Source organism: Salmo salar, chromosome 25 (assembly GCF_965601325.2).
Source record: "Salmo salar chromosome 25, fSalSal1, whole genome shotgun sequence".
NCBI classification, from domain to species: Eukaryota; Metazoa; Chordata; class Actinopteri; order Salmoniformes; family Salmonidae; genus Salmo; species Salmo salar.
Genome location: NC_138315.1, coordinates 16,915,739 through 16,935,769, shown reverse-complemented (window position 1 = coordinate 16,935,769; position 20,031 = coordinate 16,915,739). Strand labels below are relative to the sequence as shown.

At 42.0% G+C, this 20,031-nt stretch overlaps 1 protein-coding gene across 5 annotated transcripts in view; it reads left to right on the top strand.

The window, feature by feature from the left end:
• Window positions 1-1,327: 1,327 nt before the first annotated feature.
• The window catches only part of LOC106586263 (FERM, ARHGEF and pleckstrin domain-containing protein 1), a 73,384-nt gene continuing 54,680 nt past the window's right edge, over window positions 1,328-20,031 (top strand). For 3 of the 5 annotated variants that reach the window (XM_014173363.3, XM_045707766.2, XM_014173362.3), the window contains exons 1-2: window positions 1,348-1,578; window positions 5,814-6,010. In XM_014173363.3, the coding sequence (XP_014028838.1) occupies window positions 5,840-6,010 (171 nt within the window). In that variant the 5' untranslated portion in view covers window positions 1,348-1,578; window positions 5,814-5,839. Of the gene's footprint in view, window positions 1,579-5,813; window positions 6,011-20,031 lie in introns of all 5 variants that reach the window. The other 2 variants (XM_082968941.1, XM_082968942.1) reach the window with 2 other exon arrangements.

Below are 20,031 nucleotides of genomic sequence, written 5' to 3'. Positions count from 1 at the left end.
GGATGTACCTGTAGTAAGTGGACCTACTGTCAGATTGATGGATCTTACATGGATGTACCTGTAGTAAGTGGACCTACTGTCAGACTGATGGATCTTACATGGATGTACCTGCAGTAAGGACCTACTGTCAGACTGATGGAGTTTACATGGATGTACCTGTAGTAAGTGGACCTACTGTCAGACTGATGGATCTGACATGGATGTACCTGTAGTAAGTGGACCTACTGTCAGACTGATGGATCTTACATGGATGTACCTGTAGTAAGTGGACCTACTGTCAGACTGATGGATCTTACATGGATGTACCTGTAGTAAGTGGACCTACTGTCAGACTGAAGGATCTGACATGGATGTACCTGTAGTAAGTGGACCTACTGTCAGACTGATGGATCTGACATGGATGTACCTGTAGTAAGTGGACCTACTGTCAGACTGATGGATCTTACATGGATGTACCTGTAGTAAGTGGACCTACAGTCAGACTGATGGATCTGACATGGATGTACTTGTAGTAAGTTGACCTACTGTCAGACTGATGGAGTTTACATGGATGTACCTGTAGTAAGGACCTACTGTCAGGGCTGGTGCTTCTGATGGTCCTGGCAGGGTTTCGAGGGCTGTTCAGAGATCTTTCACTCATGAATATGGACACTTTGATAATGATTTTTATTTTACCTTTATTTAACTAGGCAAGTCAGTTAAGAACGAATTCTTATTTTCAATGACGGCCTAGGAACAGTGGGTTAACTGCCTTGTTCAGGGGCAGAACGACAGATTTCTACCTTGTCAGCTCGGGGATTTGATCTAACCGCTAGGCTACCTGCCACCCCATAAAGTTGACTTCATAGCTTTTATTGGTAAGGTTCTCAATACAACTTGGGCTGTGGAAAGCAGAGATGCCAGGTTGAAGGTTATTGTGGAGACTGCACAATACATATAGGGGGTAACATATGTTAATGTTGAAATGTTGGTTGACATGCTGAACAATCCTAAAGGTGGAGGGTGTGGTAGAAGTTAGTATGGATTTATTTGGTTTTGAATTGTATTTTCATGGTAGTACAGAATTGGACAGATCATGATTGATTGTACATTCCAGCACAGTAGGTGGCGGCATGCACTTTAAACGTTTTTTTTTCCCTGCCCACCCTGATATCATTGAAGAAGAAAAAGAGCTAGGGTTAAGGTTAGAGCTATGGGTTATGACTTGTTAGGGCTGTAGCCTAATGTATGCCCCATATTCTACAGCTAGATGGAGCTATGTGGTTGTAGGATTTCTTTGGCAAGGATTGCCTTGCAAGTAGGTGCAATTCCTTGCACAATAGCTGGAGGCACTGTGTCTCATTTATTGTTGGAGTAACAAGCCAAGAGAGGATCTGCCGCTCGTTTCAATGTAATCCTGTCTCTCCCCGCACACAGTCGTCCGACATGGCGACCATGAAGAAGCTTCTCGGCGGTACAACCAGCATCTGAACTCCATTTGGCTCCACGAAAGCAGCCTAAACTGCGTCTGGAAGTGGATGTAAAATATTTTGTAAATTGGGAATCATACACGTGGATTATCCACACTTTTAAAACAGGGTAAGATTTTATACCATTCATTTCCCTATGTGCAACTTGTTTCAGCAGATTAGAGAAATCGTAGAAGTAGCCTATCCCCAGTTGCCTTGGATTTTTGTAACCGTGTAGCCCGTTTTTAAAGAATGTTAACATTATGCTTCACCATATAGGCTAATTGTCGCAGATAGAACAATCGTTATTACCATCAAGTAGTACATTAATGGAAGAACTAACCGTGTTTTTGCCCAGTCGTTCTCACAACCGAGAGCGGTGGTTAAAAAAAAAACGGCAATAGTCATCCACTACATCAGACGTAACGTTACAACACCAAAATTGAATGGGATATCATCTCATGACCGTAAGACCATAGCCTGTATACAATATTGTTGGCATAAAGGTGTTGGATATACGGCATTTACATAGCCGTGCCTCTTTTGCGATTGAAATAGAAACGTCATCAGTGAGAGTACGTTTTCCATTGTTAGTTAGTTACCCTTGAGGGTAGTTAGTGGCTGGTCAGTTGAGTCGAGGTTATGCATTTGTGTCACACCACGCGTGGTAGCCTAACAATAATGTCTTAAGGATTACTGTACTCCTCAAGACTGCATTATCGTAGCTATGTGCGCAAAATGTCATGAGGACTTTTCAATAACTAATCCAGTTACTGTCTTGCATTCTTAATGGGCAACAATGAAATATAAAAAGCTTGCCGTTTTTGTTTTGGGTGTGCAAACATTTCCTGTATGTTTCCAAATTGGTTAATTTTGATCATCCAAATATGCCTGCGTCAAAACTAGATTTCTTTTTTTGTTGTAATTTTTCCAGAAAGATTACATGGTATGACTCACTGAACTGTCAAACAATTTGCCCCTCCCCCAAAGGTACACTCATGAATCATCTGTATTGTGGATTGTCGTGAAGTTCTGCATACAGTTGAATGCATAGGTTCAAATATGCGAGCCACACCCAGGTATACATGTCTGTGGAGCTGAAGCAAGTTGCTGTCCAGTGGAAATAGGAGTGGGTTTTCTGCACGTCTCAGGTAGACAGTTGGCTGAACAACCCCATCCTCAAGCCCATTCTGCTGGCTGTAATCAAATCCAGCTGTGCAGTTGCAGAAATGGTGCCTGCATGTGTTGGACTGCTCTGAAGGACTCTGTGTGCTGCTGCATACAGACAGAGGAGCCTCTGTTAAAGCCCAAACTGCCTGCCAGCAGCCACAGCGCTATCTTACATGGTCGTTGGGAATTTCAAGCAAACAAGTTCCAAGCTTGGGTAAAACGCCCTGTGAACACTGGTTGGTATGAATATGTTCCCCTGGCATTGTACGCAATAGTATCCTGGGCTGGGTTGGCATACCAGTCATATGTCCAAGCCTGGTTGTCTTCCACAGTAACAACATAGTAGTAACAGAGCTGTGACTGAGTCTCGCTAGCCAAAGACTCCATTCTTATTCAGAGGGCCACATACTGTAGGGCGACACATGGCAGACTGGCCGTTGATTCATGAGCTCAGGGGCAGGGAAGGGTAAGCATCAGTTGAAATAATCATTGTCTGCTCTCTCGTAGCCCTGGGTCTCACTCTGTTGTTTGGAGTGTTTAGCGACAGTGTTTATGGGTTACTTCTGAGCCAAGGGTTTTCAGTCCAATATTAAAATCCCAATGCACATTTGACATAGCGTGGTAGCTTGTAAAACAATACGGGAGTTGACGTCTCCTTCATGGTTTCTCTTGAAGGGGACAACTCACAGCCGTGCTTGGACTGCATGAGTATCACTATGCTCCTTGTGACCGCAGTGGCTTTCATCTCCCCAAGTGAAGGGTGTCTTCCCTCCCACACTTGTGACCCCTTTGCTGGAACATTCTAACAGCACTCCACCCAGGCCATGGCAGTGTATATTATGGACAGGTGCAGCTGATTTAAAGCATTTGCGCTAAACAAGGTCAGTTGTGTGGTGTGGCACTGTGTTCAGCAACCTCCAACCGTGATGATGATGATGATGATGATGTTAAATATTCATTGCGTGTAATGGTGCACTGCCTCCACACTGTAAACAAACGGTTTATTTGATCAGCTCTATGGGGGACTGAGAGGCTGCTAGAAATAAACCGATACGGTCGTTGAACAGATCAACAGTTTTAGCCTCAATTTTCCGCGCTCTTGATGGGTCGGCCAAATTCAAATGTCTTTTGATATGCAATCCTCAGCTTAATCCGAACTTTGAACATTGCGTGTGCACTTCTTCAAGAGTCGGCGAGCCACCACTGTACTGTCTGAATGAGAGCTACCACCACGCTCCAATAACCCATTTTGGTGAGCTCTCAACATGACATCAGCATGCTGGAATGTGTGATAAACAGAGAGTTAAGCAGGGCCTCTGGGGTTGGCTTGAGAGATGGGGGTGGATTGACCCGCTCCTGTTGCCTCAACCCAGAACAAATGATCCTGCAACTGGTCAAAACACATTCCACCACCTAGAGCTAGTCATCCATTGAAAGGAAGTGAGTTAGCCACTGTTCATTCACATGTCCACCTAGGCCTAATTACACTATCTGGATGTTGCATGTGATTTAATATGCCATGCATGGCGATCTCCATGGAAACCGGGCTGTCATACGTAATGAGGAGATCCACACAGCCCAGATGTTATGTCCTTATTAGCAGCTGGATGTCTGTGAACTTGGGACATTCTCTCGCTTGGCTGCTCCTTACTATCTCTGCTGTTTTGTAGTTCACTCACTCTGCCTATATACTGGAACGCCACAGGTCATTTGTCCAAACAAATAGTTTAAAAATCATTTTGAAAGATCTTACAAAGAGTCAATTGTTTCTACTTTTTGATTTTTAGGGACTATCCCTGTTATTGCTTTGTCGAGTGACTTTGAAATCAAGCAACACATTGACAGAGAGAGGGAACTAATTGCTTCTCCCAAAGGCTACAATTATCCCCCATTAGCTTAGAGTGCAAATACCTCATTTGCAAATACGTTGCTAGTCTGACACAAGCTGTGAACTCTCTCCCTGGGACTTCATCTCCTTTTATGTAACCCACCCACCCACCTCCTCTGTTTTCTCTGGGATGGGGGGCGGGGGGGGGGTCCCACTCCCTAATGCTCAAGTTGTACAATGAATAGTTGAACAGTTGACAGACATGATATGAACTGCATTATTGCCCCACCGACAGGCAAAGATAAGCAAGGTGTGTGTTTGTGTGTGCATGCTATAACCATGTAACCGACGGTTATGGATGAAGACCGTCATGAAATAATACAAATAATTACGGACAGAAGATGGGACGACCGGGCATTTGTGCACTTAAGTCCGTTTCTGCGGTAAAATGGACTCTTAACAACATGGTGAAAGTTAGTTTCTTGTTTCAGCAAGGAGCAACAATCAAAATTGTTTTTGGTTGCATAGGCAACACCCCCCAAAATGCAGCAGTAGCACACATAGAAATATAATTAATAGAAAGGCCATGGAACCTTTTAACCGTAACAATTTGACCCTGTAAACTCATGGGTACACTTTCCATGGTAAAGTAGAATTTTCATTTCTATTATGTAGACCGATGTGGCTCATGTAATGGAATGTGTTTTTTGTAATGTCAGTTTAGTTGAATGAACAAATCACAGCACATATTGATGGTTCTGACTAGGTGGAATACAACCACGACCGGAAGTGAATTTTTCGTAGCAGGTTAGGGGAATTAGCTAACCCTATGGGTTAGGGTTAGCTAAAATGCGCCTAACCTCCTACGAAAGTCACTTCCGGTCGTAGCTGTACTCCATCTAGTTACAACCCATATTGATGGGTAAACTACATGTCCTTCTTTTACTTCCTGCTTTTACTTCCTGCTTTGCTCTTATGGGGTACACTAGTAATGGCTGCCCATCCACCCGTTTATGCCATCATTGACTTGAATGGGGACACCCTTTCTATTCCTTCTATTTCTATGGCAGCACATGCAGTCAGGAGCGAAGGAGAGCAGAAAATGTGCGTCTAACATTTATTACATTTGAGCTATTTATGACATTTTTGCTATTACGGAGACTGCAGCATTTGGCTGGCCAAATACCGTCATCCAGAATTCCATGACCTTCGCAACCCTGGTGCGTGCGTGAGTACGTACGTGTGAGTGTGTGTTGTACAAAATGTCCCGGGTTCGAGCCCAGTGAGGGACAGGGACGGAACCTACTTTGTTACACGCGTGTATGTGTGTGTGTGTGTGTGTGACGGTTCTTCTGCCTCCCCTGCAGGCTGTACGGTAGCACAACAGAGCACCATGGTGGAGCCCGAGCACAGAGCATCAGCAGCCCAGCGTCTTGGAGCCCAGGAGACCCTGGGCATCAGCACCCTGGACCCTGGCCACCGGCCTCCAATCATGCCCCCTGGACGCCACGTCTCCATTAAGATACGCATGTTGGACGACACAGAAGAGGTCTTCGACGTCTCGGTGAGTTCTGATTGGCTGTCTGTCTAATTGGCTTATAGTGCACTGTGTTAAGGGTGTAAATGGTGGCATCCTTTTGTCGTCTTTTTATAGCTTTACCATTAAAGCAGTACATCAAAGGAGGGATTTTTTTTTATCCTGACAGCAGTCTGTTGTTAAGGGTTACAGGTTGGCATGGTTACTGTATTAAACTTCAAGGTGCTGAATGCATGAATGAGCCAAGACTGATCAGTGCTGTAAAATGTCTGGGTTCTAACCGGCGTTCTCAACGTCTCTGACTTCAGCTGTTGGTGTGATGAGTAAAGCTTATTACTGTTCTAGTTCTTTGGATGTTGTTGTGTAATTTTACTAAAAAGATATAAGAGCAACTTTTAGAGGACTATCGTCGTTGTCGGGTGAAAACCTCTTATCTCCAAAATGGACATTTTACCATTAACAAACATACACTTTCTAAACTTCAGAAGCTACTGTCTTTTGAGTACATTTTATTGGTCCTAGAGCCATGGAATGTTAAGAGTACATTGAGGAGAGTTACTGCTTTCAAAGCATGTATAAAAAAAAGTGTGAGGTTTTCATCAGACGACATGTGAAAACACCCTTAATGTAAAGTGTTACCCAAGTGGGTGTATGGATTGTGTTTAGTTTATTGAGATACACATTAGTACATCAGGACTAAACTTCCTGGGTTCATACGCTAACACACTGTTATATATTATGAAAGCCAAGGTATGAGACCAACTGCTCTGTCTTGGCCACAGGGGTGGGCAACAATACTTGATCTACAGGGGTGGGCTTGATCTCATTCTAACTATCCCACGGGAGGTTTGAGTACAAAAACACTCCAGGCCACTCTTGAACGTCTAAAACTTAATAGAATGTATGTAGAAATTTTAGTGGAGCTATATGTTTTCAAATAAGTGCAATTTTCTGGCCTGCAAATTGCTTTTGACAAGAAAACAACATAAAGAAATCTGTGCGGACCTCCTCTGAATTTAAATCCTGATGTGGCCTTAGCCCCAAAATGATTCAAATCAAATTGTATTGGTCACACGCAATAACATCTGCTAAATATGTGTGTGTGTAGAGAAATGCTTGTCACAGTGTGCACACCCTATACAGTATGGTTTGGGAAAGGGGACGATTTGTGATGTTTGAATGGGCAGAGATCTGCCATGATAAATTGTGCTTTTCATTACCAGCCTATTTACTTTTGTGGTTATTAAAGATTATCTCTGAGATTGCTTTGCTTTGTGATCCAAATCAGCCAATGCAATATTTTAGCCTAAAATCAAATTTCAGAATAGTCCTAGATTGATGCCTTTCATGTGAAATGTAATCTGCTTGATAATGAATGACTGATGTTCTGAAGACTGCAATATTGTTTGAAGATGTTTTAGAGAATGGTAATGGGGGCTTATTGAAAGTGATGTGAATGTAAATTTAGGACCTTGAGATTTAGCTAACAGACATGTAAATCCCAACACTTCCTGTTGAATTGGACAAAAATAGATTGGTTGTTCTGTTTTTTCTCTCCTAGAGTTCCTCTGAAATTGTGGTATTACTGTAAGGTATACTCTATGACCCTGATATAGCGCTTGAAGTACAGGGTGGAGTTTGGATCAAAACTATGTTATTTTCCTGAGAATAGTCCAACTAGCAATATCCTTTGACCACAGTTCTTCATGCTGGGAGTGAGGGAGCGCGATGGGTAGTGAGAGAGGAGAAGAAGTGACGATGAAGGGAAATGGACACGCAGAGCATTCATTCGAAGGGTATGAATAGAGCTTCATAGTAGAGATGCTTGAAATGGAACCCTGTGACCGACAATATGGACGTGTTTGACGCTAGCTGCTGAGAAACATTGGCAGGTTCCCAACTGCCGTGCGGGGAACAGTCTTGTTCCCACAGCATGCTGTGAGACTTCCTGTACAGACCATGAGGATTGGCTTTTCAGGGAGACATTTCGCTGGTGCTAATGAATGATTTCTATACAGTGCCTTTGGAAAGTATTCTGACCCCCTGACTTTTTCCACATTTTGTTACGTTACAGCCTTATTCTGAAATGTATTAAATATTAGTTTTTTCTCATCAATCTACACACAATACCCCATAATGACAAAGTGAAAACAGAAATACCTTATTTAGATAAGTATTCAGACCTTTTGTTATGAGACTCGAAATGTAGCTCAGGTGCATCCTGTTTCCATTTATCATCCTTGAGATGTTTCTACAACTTGATTGGAGTCCACCTGTGGTAAATTCAATTGATTGGACATGATTTGGAAAGAGACACACCTGTCTATATAAGGTCCCACAGTTGACAGTGCACGTCAGAGCAAAAACCAAGCCACGAGGTCCTGACAGAGCTTGAAAGGATCTGCGGAGAGCAATGGGGAAAAACTCCCCAAATACAGGTGTGCCAAGCTTTGTAGCGTCATACCCAAGAAGACTCAAGGCTGTAATTGCTGTCAAAGGTATTTCAACAAAGTACTGAGTAAAGGGTCTGAATACTTATGTGTGAAATTTGTTATTAATTTTAAAAAAATTGCTTTGTCATTATGGGATATTGTGTGTAGATTGAGGGGGGAAAACTATTTAATACATTTTAGAAGGCTGTAACGTAACAAAATGTGGAAAAAGTCAAGGGGTCTGAATACTTTCCGAATGCACTGTATACTCTAAATTACTGACAGAGGCTGCTGTTTTGAAGCCACCTTGCCTCCATCTTGGCACTCCCCCACCAGTGTAAATTTTTTTCGGAAGCTATAGAAATAAATTCATTAATGTCTACATTTTGTTTTTGCCATGTTTATTATATTATTTCACTTTAATGCGTACTTTTAAATTGTATTATGTGAGCTAAACATACAAATAAAGTTCTGTCACCACTACAACAACAACATACTTAAGTACATGTAATTTTGTCCTTGAAACATTTAATTGAAATACTGTAGAATTCCATTCATTCCCATGGAGGTTTGCTTAATCTGGGGAGTGCCAATATGGCTGATCGGTGGCTTCAAAGCCTCTCATCAATACATTGCATCTGCAATCCAGGGTTTATATATGTAATTTGGCGCTAATGTGTAGTGCTCTTGTGTGCTCTTCTACTGTACACTGAGAAACTGACAGGAAAACTCACATTGACATGTCATGAGTGAGCTAGCCTAGCATTCATATCCTAATTTAAAGTCACACCAAAAGCCAATTATTCTTTTGAGAGAATGAAATCACTCACCCTACCCAAATGACACTGCATTTAGCTAACAGGCAATGTGTGACTTTAAATTAGGATATGTATGCTAGGCTAGCTAAATGCAGTGTCATTTGGGTAGAGGGTGAGTCATTTCATTCTCTCAGAGTGGTTGGTTTTAGTTTTAGGAGGTATTTTACTTCCCAGCTCATGACCAAGAGCTTCAGGTCATGCTGTCATTCATGCCTGAAGCTCATTCAGAAGTTTTTTGTCTCTGAATTATAGTATTTTGCATCGTTTTAACCAAATATGAGTGTGAACTCTGGGTCCCATACATTAACGAGCTGCCACCTAGACTCAGGTAAATTTAAGAAGGAGAAGTAGGGCAGTTACGAGGAAAAAGGAGGGAGAGACGACATGTTTCTTCATCCGAAGCAAAAACGCTCTAATTAAAAATGGAAGGGGGTAGTCGTAGTGATTATGCTACACTGTAGGGGTAACACTTTTCTCTGTGTGAGTTACTTCTACAAAGGAGTCTGGATAGTATTCACATACATACATTTATCCTGTTCCCACAATTGGGTAGTGGCCCTCATGCAGCGATGGGTAGTCCTAGCTGGGTGTTATGACTGCTGCAGGGAGGCAGCTGGCACTCTTACAAAAATGTTCCCAAAAGGGTTCTAAGGCTGTACCAAAAGGAGAACCCTTTTTGGTTCCCGGTAGAACCCTTTTTGGTTCCCGGTTGAACCCTCTGTAGAAATGGTTCTACCTAAAACCAAAAATGGTTCTTCAAAGGGTCCTCCTTTGGGGATGATAGCCAAAGAACCCTTTAAGGTTCTAGATAGCTAGACTTAGAAAAAACTGCTGAATTGAATGTAATCGAGTACTCTAACAGACGTCAAAGCTCGATCTTTAACCATATATAATTTTTATTTTTTATTTTTTTCAAATACTAAAAAACGATTTGTAGGAATGTGCTTTGGCTGCCGGAATGTGCAAGTGAATTTTTTTTGTCCTGGAAAAAAATATACAATTATGTCTTGACGACCACGTTAATTTACTTTGACCTTAGGGGAGTAGTACATGTGTATTTGTGGGGCACAAAAAAAAATAAACCAATCCAATCATCACAAAGTTCTTCTCCCTAAATTCCCTTTCCCCTCCTTGTCTCATTCACTAAATTGCATTCTGACCGCTCCCTCCACACACGCGTGCAAAGTGTGCACACAACCTCCCGTTAGGCCTACAGCAATGCCTATTAAAAACCGATCTAACTGATGGGATACACAAGCTACATTCCTTGCCAAATGACAACAGTTTTATCATAAATTCAAAATGGACTGGTTGATTGAAGTAGGAAAATATGTGTTCCAGCAACGAGCGGCAGTTTTGGAATAATTGTGTCCCGTCTATTTTCCGCTTAGGCTACTTTGCAAACTGCTAGAGCCATTTCTAATTGGTTAGCCTATGCCCCCTAAACAGAGACGTTCCACACTGAAAATATGCAAAAACATTAGTTTGATAAAGACAGAGCGTATTTTCGTCAGAATCACGATGCCTGAAGCCTGCAGCGTGACGCCCTTAATTGCATCAATAACTTCCTGCAGTCCCCTCCCCCACCCTCCTGTAATTGACTATGCCTATTGGTCCTTCTCACTCTGAAGCTTCAAGAAAGGGGGAGGGGGGGCTGCACAGATTTAAATGCAAATGTTCTTGGCTTCAGCAGCACTGATGGTGATGAATTTGATCACTGCAGTAATAAGGGAACATGATCGCTGAATCATTCCTATTGCAGTGAGACAGGCTGCGTTCTCTCTACTGGAGAGGCTCAAGATGTTTAGGATGTCAGTCCCACTGGCCCAATGTCAGCCCACCCTTCCTAGACAATTAGATTATGGCGATTTGTGTATTTCATTACAGGAGCATCGAGTTCAGGCAATGAAATAGGAATCTGCGGTAGGATTTATATTCATAGTGACTGATCGGTGAGAAATGTTTTCTATTTCACTGATCTGCATGTAAAAACCCAACCACCTCTGTGAAAATCGATCCCTTTCCTGTTCCTCTGGTATAAACTTCCAGCCCGTCAGACAAGGTATTGTATTGTAGGGAAACAAAAGGAGCATTAGAGTGGGTCACATAACCTGCTGCGACCTACTTAGTGCTCCCTCTGGCTGGGAACTAAACTGTTGTCCCCTGTGGCTGATTCGTCACACCTTGATGAGCACTCTTTTGTGGCCTTATGAAGGCCTTTAGTATGCACCAACCGAGAGCAGATCTGATCTGACCGGCCCAGAGCTAACACTACTGTGAGTCATACAAGGGACCTGTGCTTTCCAAACATATGAAGTGAACCTTTATATAGAGTCATGTGTTCATATCAGTAACCAAAGTTTTCTGGCCAGATATAACATGTCTTTGGACGAGTGACGGATGGATGTTCAGTCTGAAGGTGCCAATGGCAGTGGTTGTCTTGTTGGCTGTGATCTCTGTTGGGCTAACATGTCGTTGAGGAATGGGGATTGACAGACTGAGAGCCCCATTCTCATTTGTCAGGATGAGAGAGACAGTCAAGCTCTATTAACTCCTGACACCTAAACCTTACTGGGATGTTACTGGAGAAAACAGAAACCCTGGCAGTTAATGTGGAATGTTCTGTGTGGTTCTCTCTTCTCTCTGCTGTATATCTTTCCCTTCTGTCTCACACTCTCTCTGTATTAGTGATGGGGGGGGGAAACATAGTTACATATCACAATATTATTTTTGATGTTATATTGTATAGTTTTGACAATACTGCAATATTATTTTTGCAGTAGTTGGCTGTACCTGCACCAAAACTCCTTCGTAGCTTGTCCTCCATCTTCTTTTTAAATAGGGAGACCGTTTGTTTTCAGCACTTTTATCTCTGACTGATCAAAACTAATTTTCTCATGGCTCTCTGTCCCTCTGCAGCAGACATATGGTGAGGAATATGTTTGAACAAATTCGTTTTTCAACCACTCCACAAATTTCTTGTTAACAAACTATAGTTTTGGCAAGTTGGTTAGGACATCTACTTTGTGCATGACAAAATACATTTTTACAACAATCGTTTACAGACAGATTATTTAACTTGTAATTCACTGTATCACAATTCCAGTGGGTCAGAAGTTTACATACACTAAGTTGACTGTGCCTTTAAACAGCTTGGAAAATTCCAGGAAAGGATGTCATGGCTTTAGAAGCTTCTGATAGGCTAATTGACATCATTTGAGTCAATTGCAGGTGTACCTGTGGATGTATTCCAAGGCCTACCTTCAAACTCAGTGCTTTGCTTGACATCATGGGAAAATCAAAAGAAATCAGCCAAGTCCTCAGAAAGAAAATTGTAGACCTCCACAAGTCTGGTTCATCCTTAGGAGCAATTTCCAAACGCCTGAAGGTACCAAGCTCATCTGTACAAACAATAGTACACAAGTATAAACACCATGGGACCACGCAGCCATCATACCGCTCAGGAAGGAGACGCGTTCTGTCTCCTAGAGATGAAGGTACTTTGGTGCGAAAAGCAAATCAATCCCAAAACAACAGCAAAGGACCTTATAAAGATGCTGGAGGAAACGGGTACAAAAGTATCTATATCCACAGTAAAACAAGTCCTATATCGACATAACCTGAAAGGCCGCTCACAAGGAAGAAGCCACTACTACAAAACCGCCATAAAAAAGCCAGACTATGATTTGCAACTGCACATGGGGTCAAAGATCGTACTTTTTGGAGAAATGTCCTCTGGTCTGATGAAACAAAAATAGAACTGTTTGGCCATAATGACCATCGTTATGTTTGGAGGAAAAATGCTTGCAAGCCGAAGAACAACATCCCAACCGTGAAGCAAGGGGGTGGCAGCATCATGTTGTGGGGGTGCTTTGCTGCAGGAGGGACTGGTGCACTTCACAAAATAGATGGCATCATGAGGTAGGAAAATTATGTGGATATATTGAAGCAACATCTCAAGACATCAGTCAGAAAGTTAAAGCTTGATAGCAATTGGGTCTTCCAAATGGACAATGACCACACGCATACTTCCGAAGTTGTGTCAAAATGGCTAAAGGACAACAAAGTCAAGGTATTGGAGTGGCCATCACAAAGGCCTGACCTCAATCCCATAGAAAATTTGTGGGCAGAACTGAAAAAGCGGGTGCGAGCAAGGAGGCCTACAAACCTGACTCAGTTACACCAGCTCTGTCAGGAGGAATGGGCCAAAATTCACCCAACTTATGTGGGAAGCAGGTGGAGGGCTACCTGAAACGTTTGACCTAAGTTAAACAATTTAAAGGCAATGCTACCAAATACTAATTGAGTATATGTACATTTCTGACCCACTGGGAATGTGATGAAAAAAATAAAAGCTGAAATAAATCATTCTCTCCACTATTATTCTGACATTTACGTTCTTTAAATAAAGTGGTGATCCTAACTGACCTAAGACAGGGAATCTTTACTAGGATTAAACGTCAGGAATTGTGAAACTGAGTTTAAATGTATTTGGCTAAGGTGTATGTAAACTTCTCACTTCAACTGTATGTATGTAACATGCATACATGTGTTAAACAAATTCTTCAAAGTAACCACCCTTTGCCTTGATGACCGCTTTGCACACTCTTGGCGTTCTCTCATCCAGCTTTGCCTGGAATGCTTTTTCCAACAGTCTTGAAGGAGTACCCACATGCTGAGTTGGCTGCTTTTCCTTCACTCTGCGGTCCAACTCTTCTTTTTTTTAAATTATTATTATTACGTTTTTTTGCGCCATACGGTTTCTTAAAGGCCCACCTAGGTCTCGTTCAGACAAGACTGAATTTACACCAAGATCACAGTAAATGCAAATTGTGTGGATGTTAATATAGCAAAAGCTCATTTGCGCTCAAGCCATAATGCATTATACATCAGCGGCACGTTGTTTCATGAATGTACTACTAATCACAGTGAAGGGGAAGAAACTCACTGCTGTTGCCTGGCGCTAATCCTGTGAACAGCCACAGACAATCCTGTCTAGCTTTAGCTTCTGCTCCATAACATTGACTTAGATCACTGGGCTAGGATTAAGATGGATTCTTGTTTCTATATGCTGTGTGGTAAACTCTGTTTGTACCCCTATATCTCAGTTGATTTCATTTATCCTCTAGCATCGTTAGGGTTGCAAAGGGAGGGTATATTACTTGAAACTTCAAAGTCTACTGGTAAACTACCAGAAGTTTGGTATCTTTCAAGGATTTTATGTAATCCCCCACAAGACATCTAGTGGCCCTGATTCAGAGGGGCTGTGTTAAATGCGGAAGACACATTTCGGTTGAATACATTCAGTCGTACAACTGACTAGGTATCCCCCTTTCCCTTTTGGATACTTCAGATTATCACAGGTGTCTGTAATTATCTCTGGCCTTATCACATGTAAATATATAAAATAATTATGATTTTTTTTAAATACAAAAATAGAATGACAAAGCTGTAGAACATGATCCTGAATATAAATCGTCAACTTAGTGAATACCATTGGTGTTTAATATAAGGGTTTCAGCATTAATTAAAAAAATATATATTTTAGTGTATGTATTTGTTGTCTATGTTTTTTGGCATCAAACTGGTGGCACTTGTGAAGAAAAGTCAATAGTTGGAAGATTGAAAATAATTGAGTTAATTGAAAATAATGCCGTTGTTGATTAGACGTTTTTTTTCGTTAATTAGGCTATTTTCTCTAAAACCATATGGTCTATCTACTAGAAACTCATGGACAATATGGACACCGATATAAAAAATGAATACTATATATGTTATTCTAGTATAAATAACCAAAGTTACAATGGATTGTCATAAATGTTACATTTCATTTCCAAAATTACTGAAGATTCAGTTAACTTTTGTAAATTATCGTTATCTTTGCAACCCTAAACATCGTACTTCACACTTCCTTCCCACAGGAGTTAATGGAGTGATGGTTGAAATGGATATGGTTGCCCCATAATAGTGTACACAGTGGTCAGTTTATTAAGTACACCCATCTAGTACTGGGTCGGACCTCCCTTTGCCTCCAGAACAGCCTGAATTCTTTAGGGCCTGGATTCTAGAAGGTGTCGGAAACGTTTTGCTCAATTGGTATCAAGGGACCTAACGTGTAGCAGGAAAACATTCCCCACGCCAGTACACCACTGCCACCAGGCTGTACCGTTGACACCAGGTAGGATGGGTCCATGGACTCATGCTGCTTACACCAAATCCTGATTCTGCCATCAGCATGACGCAAAAGTGACCAGGATTCGTCAGACCAGGCAATGTTTTTCCACTCCGCTATTGTCCAATGTTGGTGATCACATGCCCACTGGAGCCACTTCTTCTTGTGTTTAGCTGATAGGAGTGGAACCCAGTGTGGTCGTCTGCTGCAATAGCCAATCCGTGACAAGGACCAATGAGTTGTGCTTTCCGAGATGCCGTTCTTCACACCACTGTTGTACTGTGCCGTTATTTGTCTGTTTGTGGCCCGCCTGTTAGCTTGCATGGTTCTTGTCATTCTCCTTTGACTTCTCATCAGGACTGTCGCTGACTGGATGTCTTTTGTTTCTAATATACTGTATCTGGCGCGCCTGGCACCGACGATCATAGCATGCTCAAAGTCGCTTAGATCACTCGTTTTGCCCATTCTAATGTTCAATTGAACAGTAACTGAATGCCTCGATGCCTGTCTGCCTGCTCTATATAGCAAGCCACGGCCACGTGATTCACTGTCTAGGAGCAATCCATTTTTTGTGCTGGCCAATGAGTGTATAACATTAATGTAATATTGGTGTTTCTCAACCCATTTTAGGGTGCATTTAACACTCAGATTAGTCTAGGGATTGTGTCCTTGGGATATGACCCCCCCCCCCCCTTTGAAGGAGGTCCGAGGTAAACTCATCCATTCACACGGTTGTGTGTGTTGAATGTCTGTTAATACCACTCTACTCTGTAACCCCTCTCTCCACTCCATCTCTGAAGTTGTATTCCCCTTTTTTTCTGCCTGAGACATTTATAATCAGTAATTTGTTACTAAAGCACAAATGTGTAAATCAGATCATACAAATGTTAGAAAATGCTAGATGAGATCATTAGGCTGTCCAGTGGTTTGATGTGTTTACAATCGCAAAACATTTTCTTCTTTAGTTCTCATGTCTATTAATAGAAATATCTGACCTAATGTAGCAAAACGGATCCTTTCATTTCTAATATTAGTCTGTTTGTAGATATCATCTTGTATAACACTTCCATTTCCCATTATATCAAATGTCTTCAGTATGGGTACTCATTCCATTTACATAAATCTTCATTGAAATTCCCAGACTGAGAATCAAGAGCAGGACAGACCACCAAGGCTACAGCACACGTTCTAGTGACCTGTATTTAACATGACTGGCGCCAACCATAGCTAGGCTAACTGGTCCTGAAGAGACACACTCACCACCATCCGCACACAATCATTCATTGAAATGGAAAGCAAGGGCATTAAGCAGCTCCAGCAGGCCTTATTGTCAGGTTAATGGTAACAAGGGCTTGCTTCAGCAGTGACTTAATGAGTGGAAACATGATGAAGGGGCACCTTTTGAGAGGGAGCTGGTTCTGGTCCTGGCCTGGCAGCTACAGTATGGAGACCAGCAGCCTTAGTTCTCACTGACCCGCCATGCTGACGTTAGAGCAGGGCCGTATTAAAATGTCTAGGATCAGTCTTGCCTTATACAGTGGCTTGCGAAAGTATTCACCCCCTTGGCATTTTTCCTTTTTTTGTTGCCTTACAAACTGGAATTAAAATAGATTTTTTTTGGGGGGGGGGTTGTATAATTTTGATTTATACAACATGCCTACCACTTTGAAGATGCAAAATATTTTTTATTGTGAAACAAACAAGAAATAAGAGAAAAAAAACAACTTGAGCGTGCATAACTATTCACCCCCTCAAAGTCAATACTTTGTAGAGACACCTTTTGCAGCAATTACAGCTGCAAGTCTCTTGGGATATGTCTCTATAAGCTTGGCACATCTAGCCACTGGCATTTTTGCCCATTCTTCAAGGCAAAACTGCTCCAGCTCCTTCAAGTTGGATGGGTTTTGCTGGTGTACAGCACTCTTTAAGTCATACCACAGATTCTCAATTGGATTGAGTTCTGGGCTTTGACTAGGCCATTCCAAGTTCCCCCTTAAACCACTCTAGTGTTGCTTTAGCAGTATGCTAAGGGTCATTGTTTTGCTGGAAGGTGAACCTCCATCCTAGTCTCAAATCTCTGGAAGACTGAAACAGGCTTCCCTCAAGAATTTCCCTGTATTTAGGACCATCCATCATTCCTTCAATTCTGACCAGTTCCCCAGTCCCTGCCAATGGAAAAACATCCCCACAGCATGATGCTGCCACCACCATGCTTCACTGTGGGGATGGTGTTCTTGGGGTGATGAGAGGTGTTGGGTTTGTGCCAGACAAAGCATTTTCCTTGATGTCCAAAAAGCTCAATTTTAGTCTCATCTGGCCAGAGTACCTTCTTCAACATGTTTTGGGAGTCTCCCACATGCCTTTTAGCAAACACCAAACGTGTTTGCTTATTTTTTTTTCTTTAAGCAATGGCTTTTTTTCTGGCCACTCTTCCATAAAGCCCAGCTCGGTGGAGTGTATGGCTTAGTGGTCCTATGGACAGATACTCCAATCTCCGCTGTGGAGCTTTGCAGCTCCTTCAGGGTTATCTTTGGTCTCTTTGTTGCCTCTCTGATTAATGCCCTCCTTGGCTGGTCTGTGAGTTTTGGTTTGTTGTGGTGCCATATTCTTTCAATTTTTTTCAAAGTTTCAGATATTTTGTTATTACTCTGTACTTCTCCACAACTGCGTCCCTGACCTGTTTGGAGAGCTCCTTGGTCTTCATGGTGCCGCTTGCTTGGTGGTGCCCCTCGCTTAGAGGTGTTGCAGACTCTGGGGCTTTTCAGAACAGGTGTGTGTATATACAGTTGAAGTCGGAAGTTTACATACCTTAGCCAAATACATTTAAACTCAGTTTTTCACAATTCCTGACATTTAATCCTAGTAAAAATTCCCTGGCTTAGGTCAGTTAGGATCACCACTTTATTTTAAGAATGTGAAATGTCAGAATAATAGAAGAGAGGGATTTATTTAAGATTTTATTTTTTTCATCACATTCCCAGTGGGTCAGAAGATTACATACACTCAATTAGTATTTGGTAGCATTGCCTTTAAATTCTTTAACTTGGGTCAAATGTTTCAGGCCTTCCACCAGCTTCCCACATAAGTTGGGTGAATTTTGGCCCATTCCTCCTGACAGAGCTGGTGTAACTGAGTCAGGTTTGTAGGCCTCCTTGCTCGCACACACTTTCAGTTCTGCTCACAGGATTGAGGTCAGGGCTTTGTGATGGCCACTCCAATACCTTGACTTTGTTGTCCTTAAGCCATTTTGCCACAACTTCGGAAGTATGCTTGGGGTCATTGTCCATTTGGAAGACCCATTTGCGACCAAGCTTTAACTTCCTGACTGATGTCTTGAGATGTTGCTTCAGTATATCCACATAATTTTCCTCCCTCATGATGCCATCTATTTTGTGAAGTGCACCAGTCCCTCCTGCAGCAAAGCACCCCCACAACATGATGCTGCCACGCCCGTGTTTCACGTTTGGGATGGTGTTCTTCGGCTTGCAAGCATCCCCCTTTTTCCTCCAAACATAACGATGGTCATTATGGCCAAACAGTTCTATTTTTGTTTCATCAGACCAGAGGACATTTCTCCAGAAAGTACGATCTTTGTCCCCATGTGCAGTTGCAAACCGTAGTCTGGCTTTTTTATGGCGGTTTTGGAGCAGTGGCTTCTTCCTTGCTGAGCGGCCTTTCAGGTTATGTCGATATAAGACTCGTTTTACTGTGGATATAGATACTTTTGAACCTGTTTCCTCCAACATCTTCACAAGGTCCTTTGCTGTTCTGGGACTGATTTGCACTTTTTGCACCAAAGTACGTTCATCTCTAGGAGACAGAACGCGTCTCCTTCCTGAGCAGTATGACGGCTGCGTGGTCCCATGGGGTTTATACTTGCGTACTGTTGTTTGTACAGATGAACATTTGGAAATTGCTCCCAAGGATGAACCAGACTTGTGGAGGTCTACATTTTTTCCCCCTGAGGTCTTGGCTGATTTCTTTTAATTTTCCCATGATGTCAAGCAAAGAGGCACTGAGTTTGAAGGTAGGCCTTGAATTACATCCACAGGTACACCTCCAATTGACTCAAATGATGTCAATTAGCCTATCAGAAGCTTCTAAAGCCATGACATCCTTTCCTGGAATTTTCCAAGCTGTTTAAAGGCACAGTCAACTACATGTATGTAAACTTCTGACCCACTGGAATTGTGATACAGTGAATTATAAGTGAAATCTTTCTGTAAATAATTTGAAAAATTACTTGTGTGTCATGCACAAAGTAGATGTTCTAACCGACTTGCCAAAACTATAGTTTGTTAACAAGAAATTTGTGGAGTGGTTGAAAACGAGTTTTAATGACTCCAACCTAAGTGTATGTAAACTTCCGACTTCAATTGTGTACTGAGATCATGTGACACTTAGATTGATTGGACTTTATTTATCTAATTATGTGACTTCTGAAGGTAATTGGTAGCACCAGATCTTATTTAGGGGCTTCTTAGCAAAGGGGATGAATACATATGCACGCACCACTTTTCAGTTTTACATTTTTTAGATTTTCTTTTAAACAAGTAATGTTTTTTCATTTCACTTCACCAATTTGGAATATTTTGTGTATGTCCATTACATGAAATCCAAATAAAT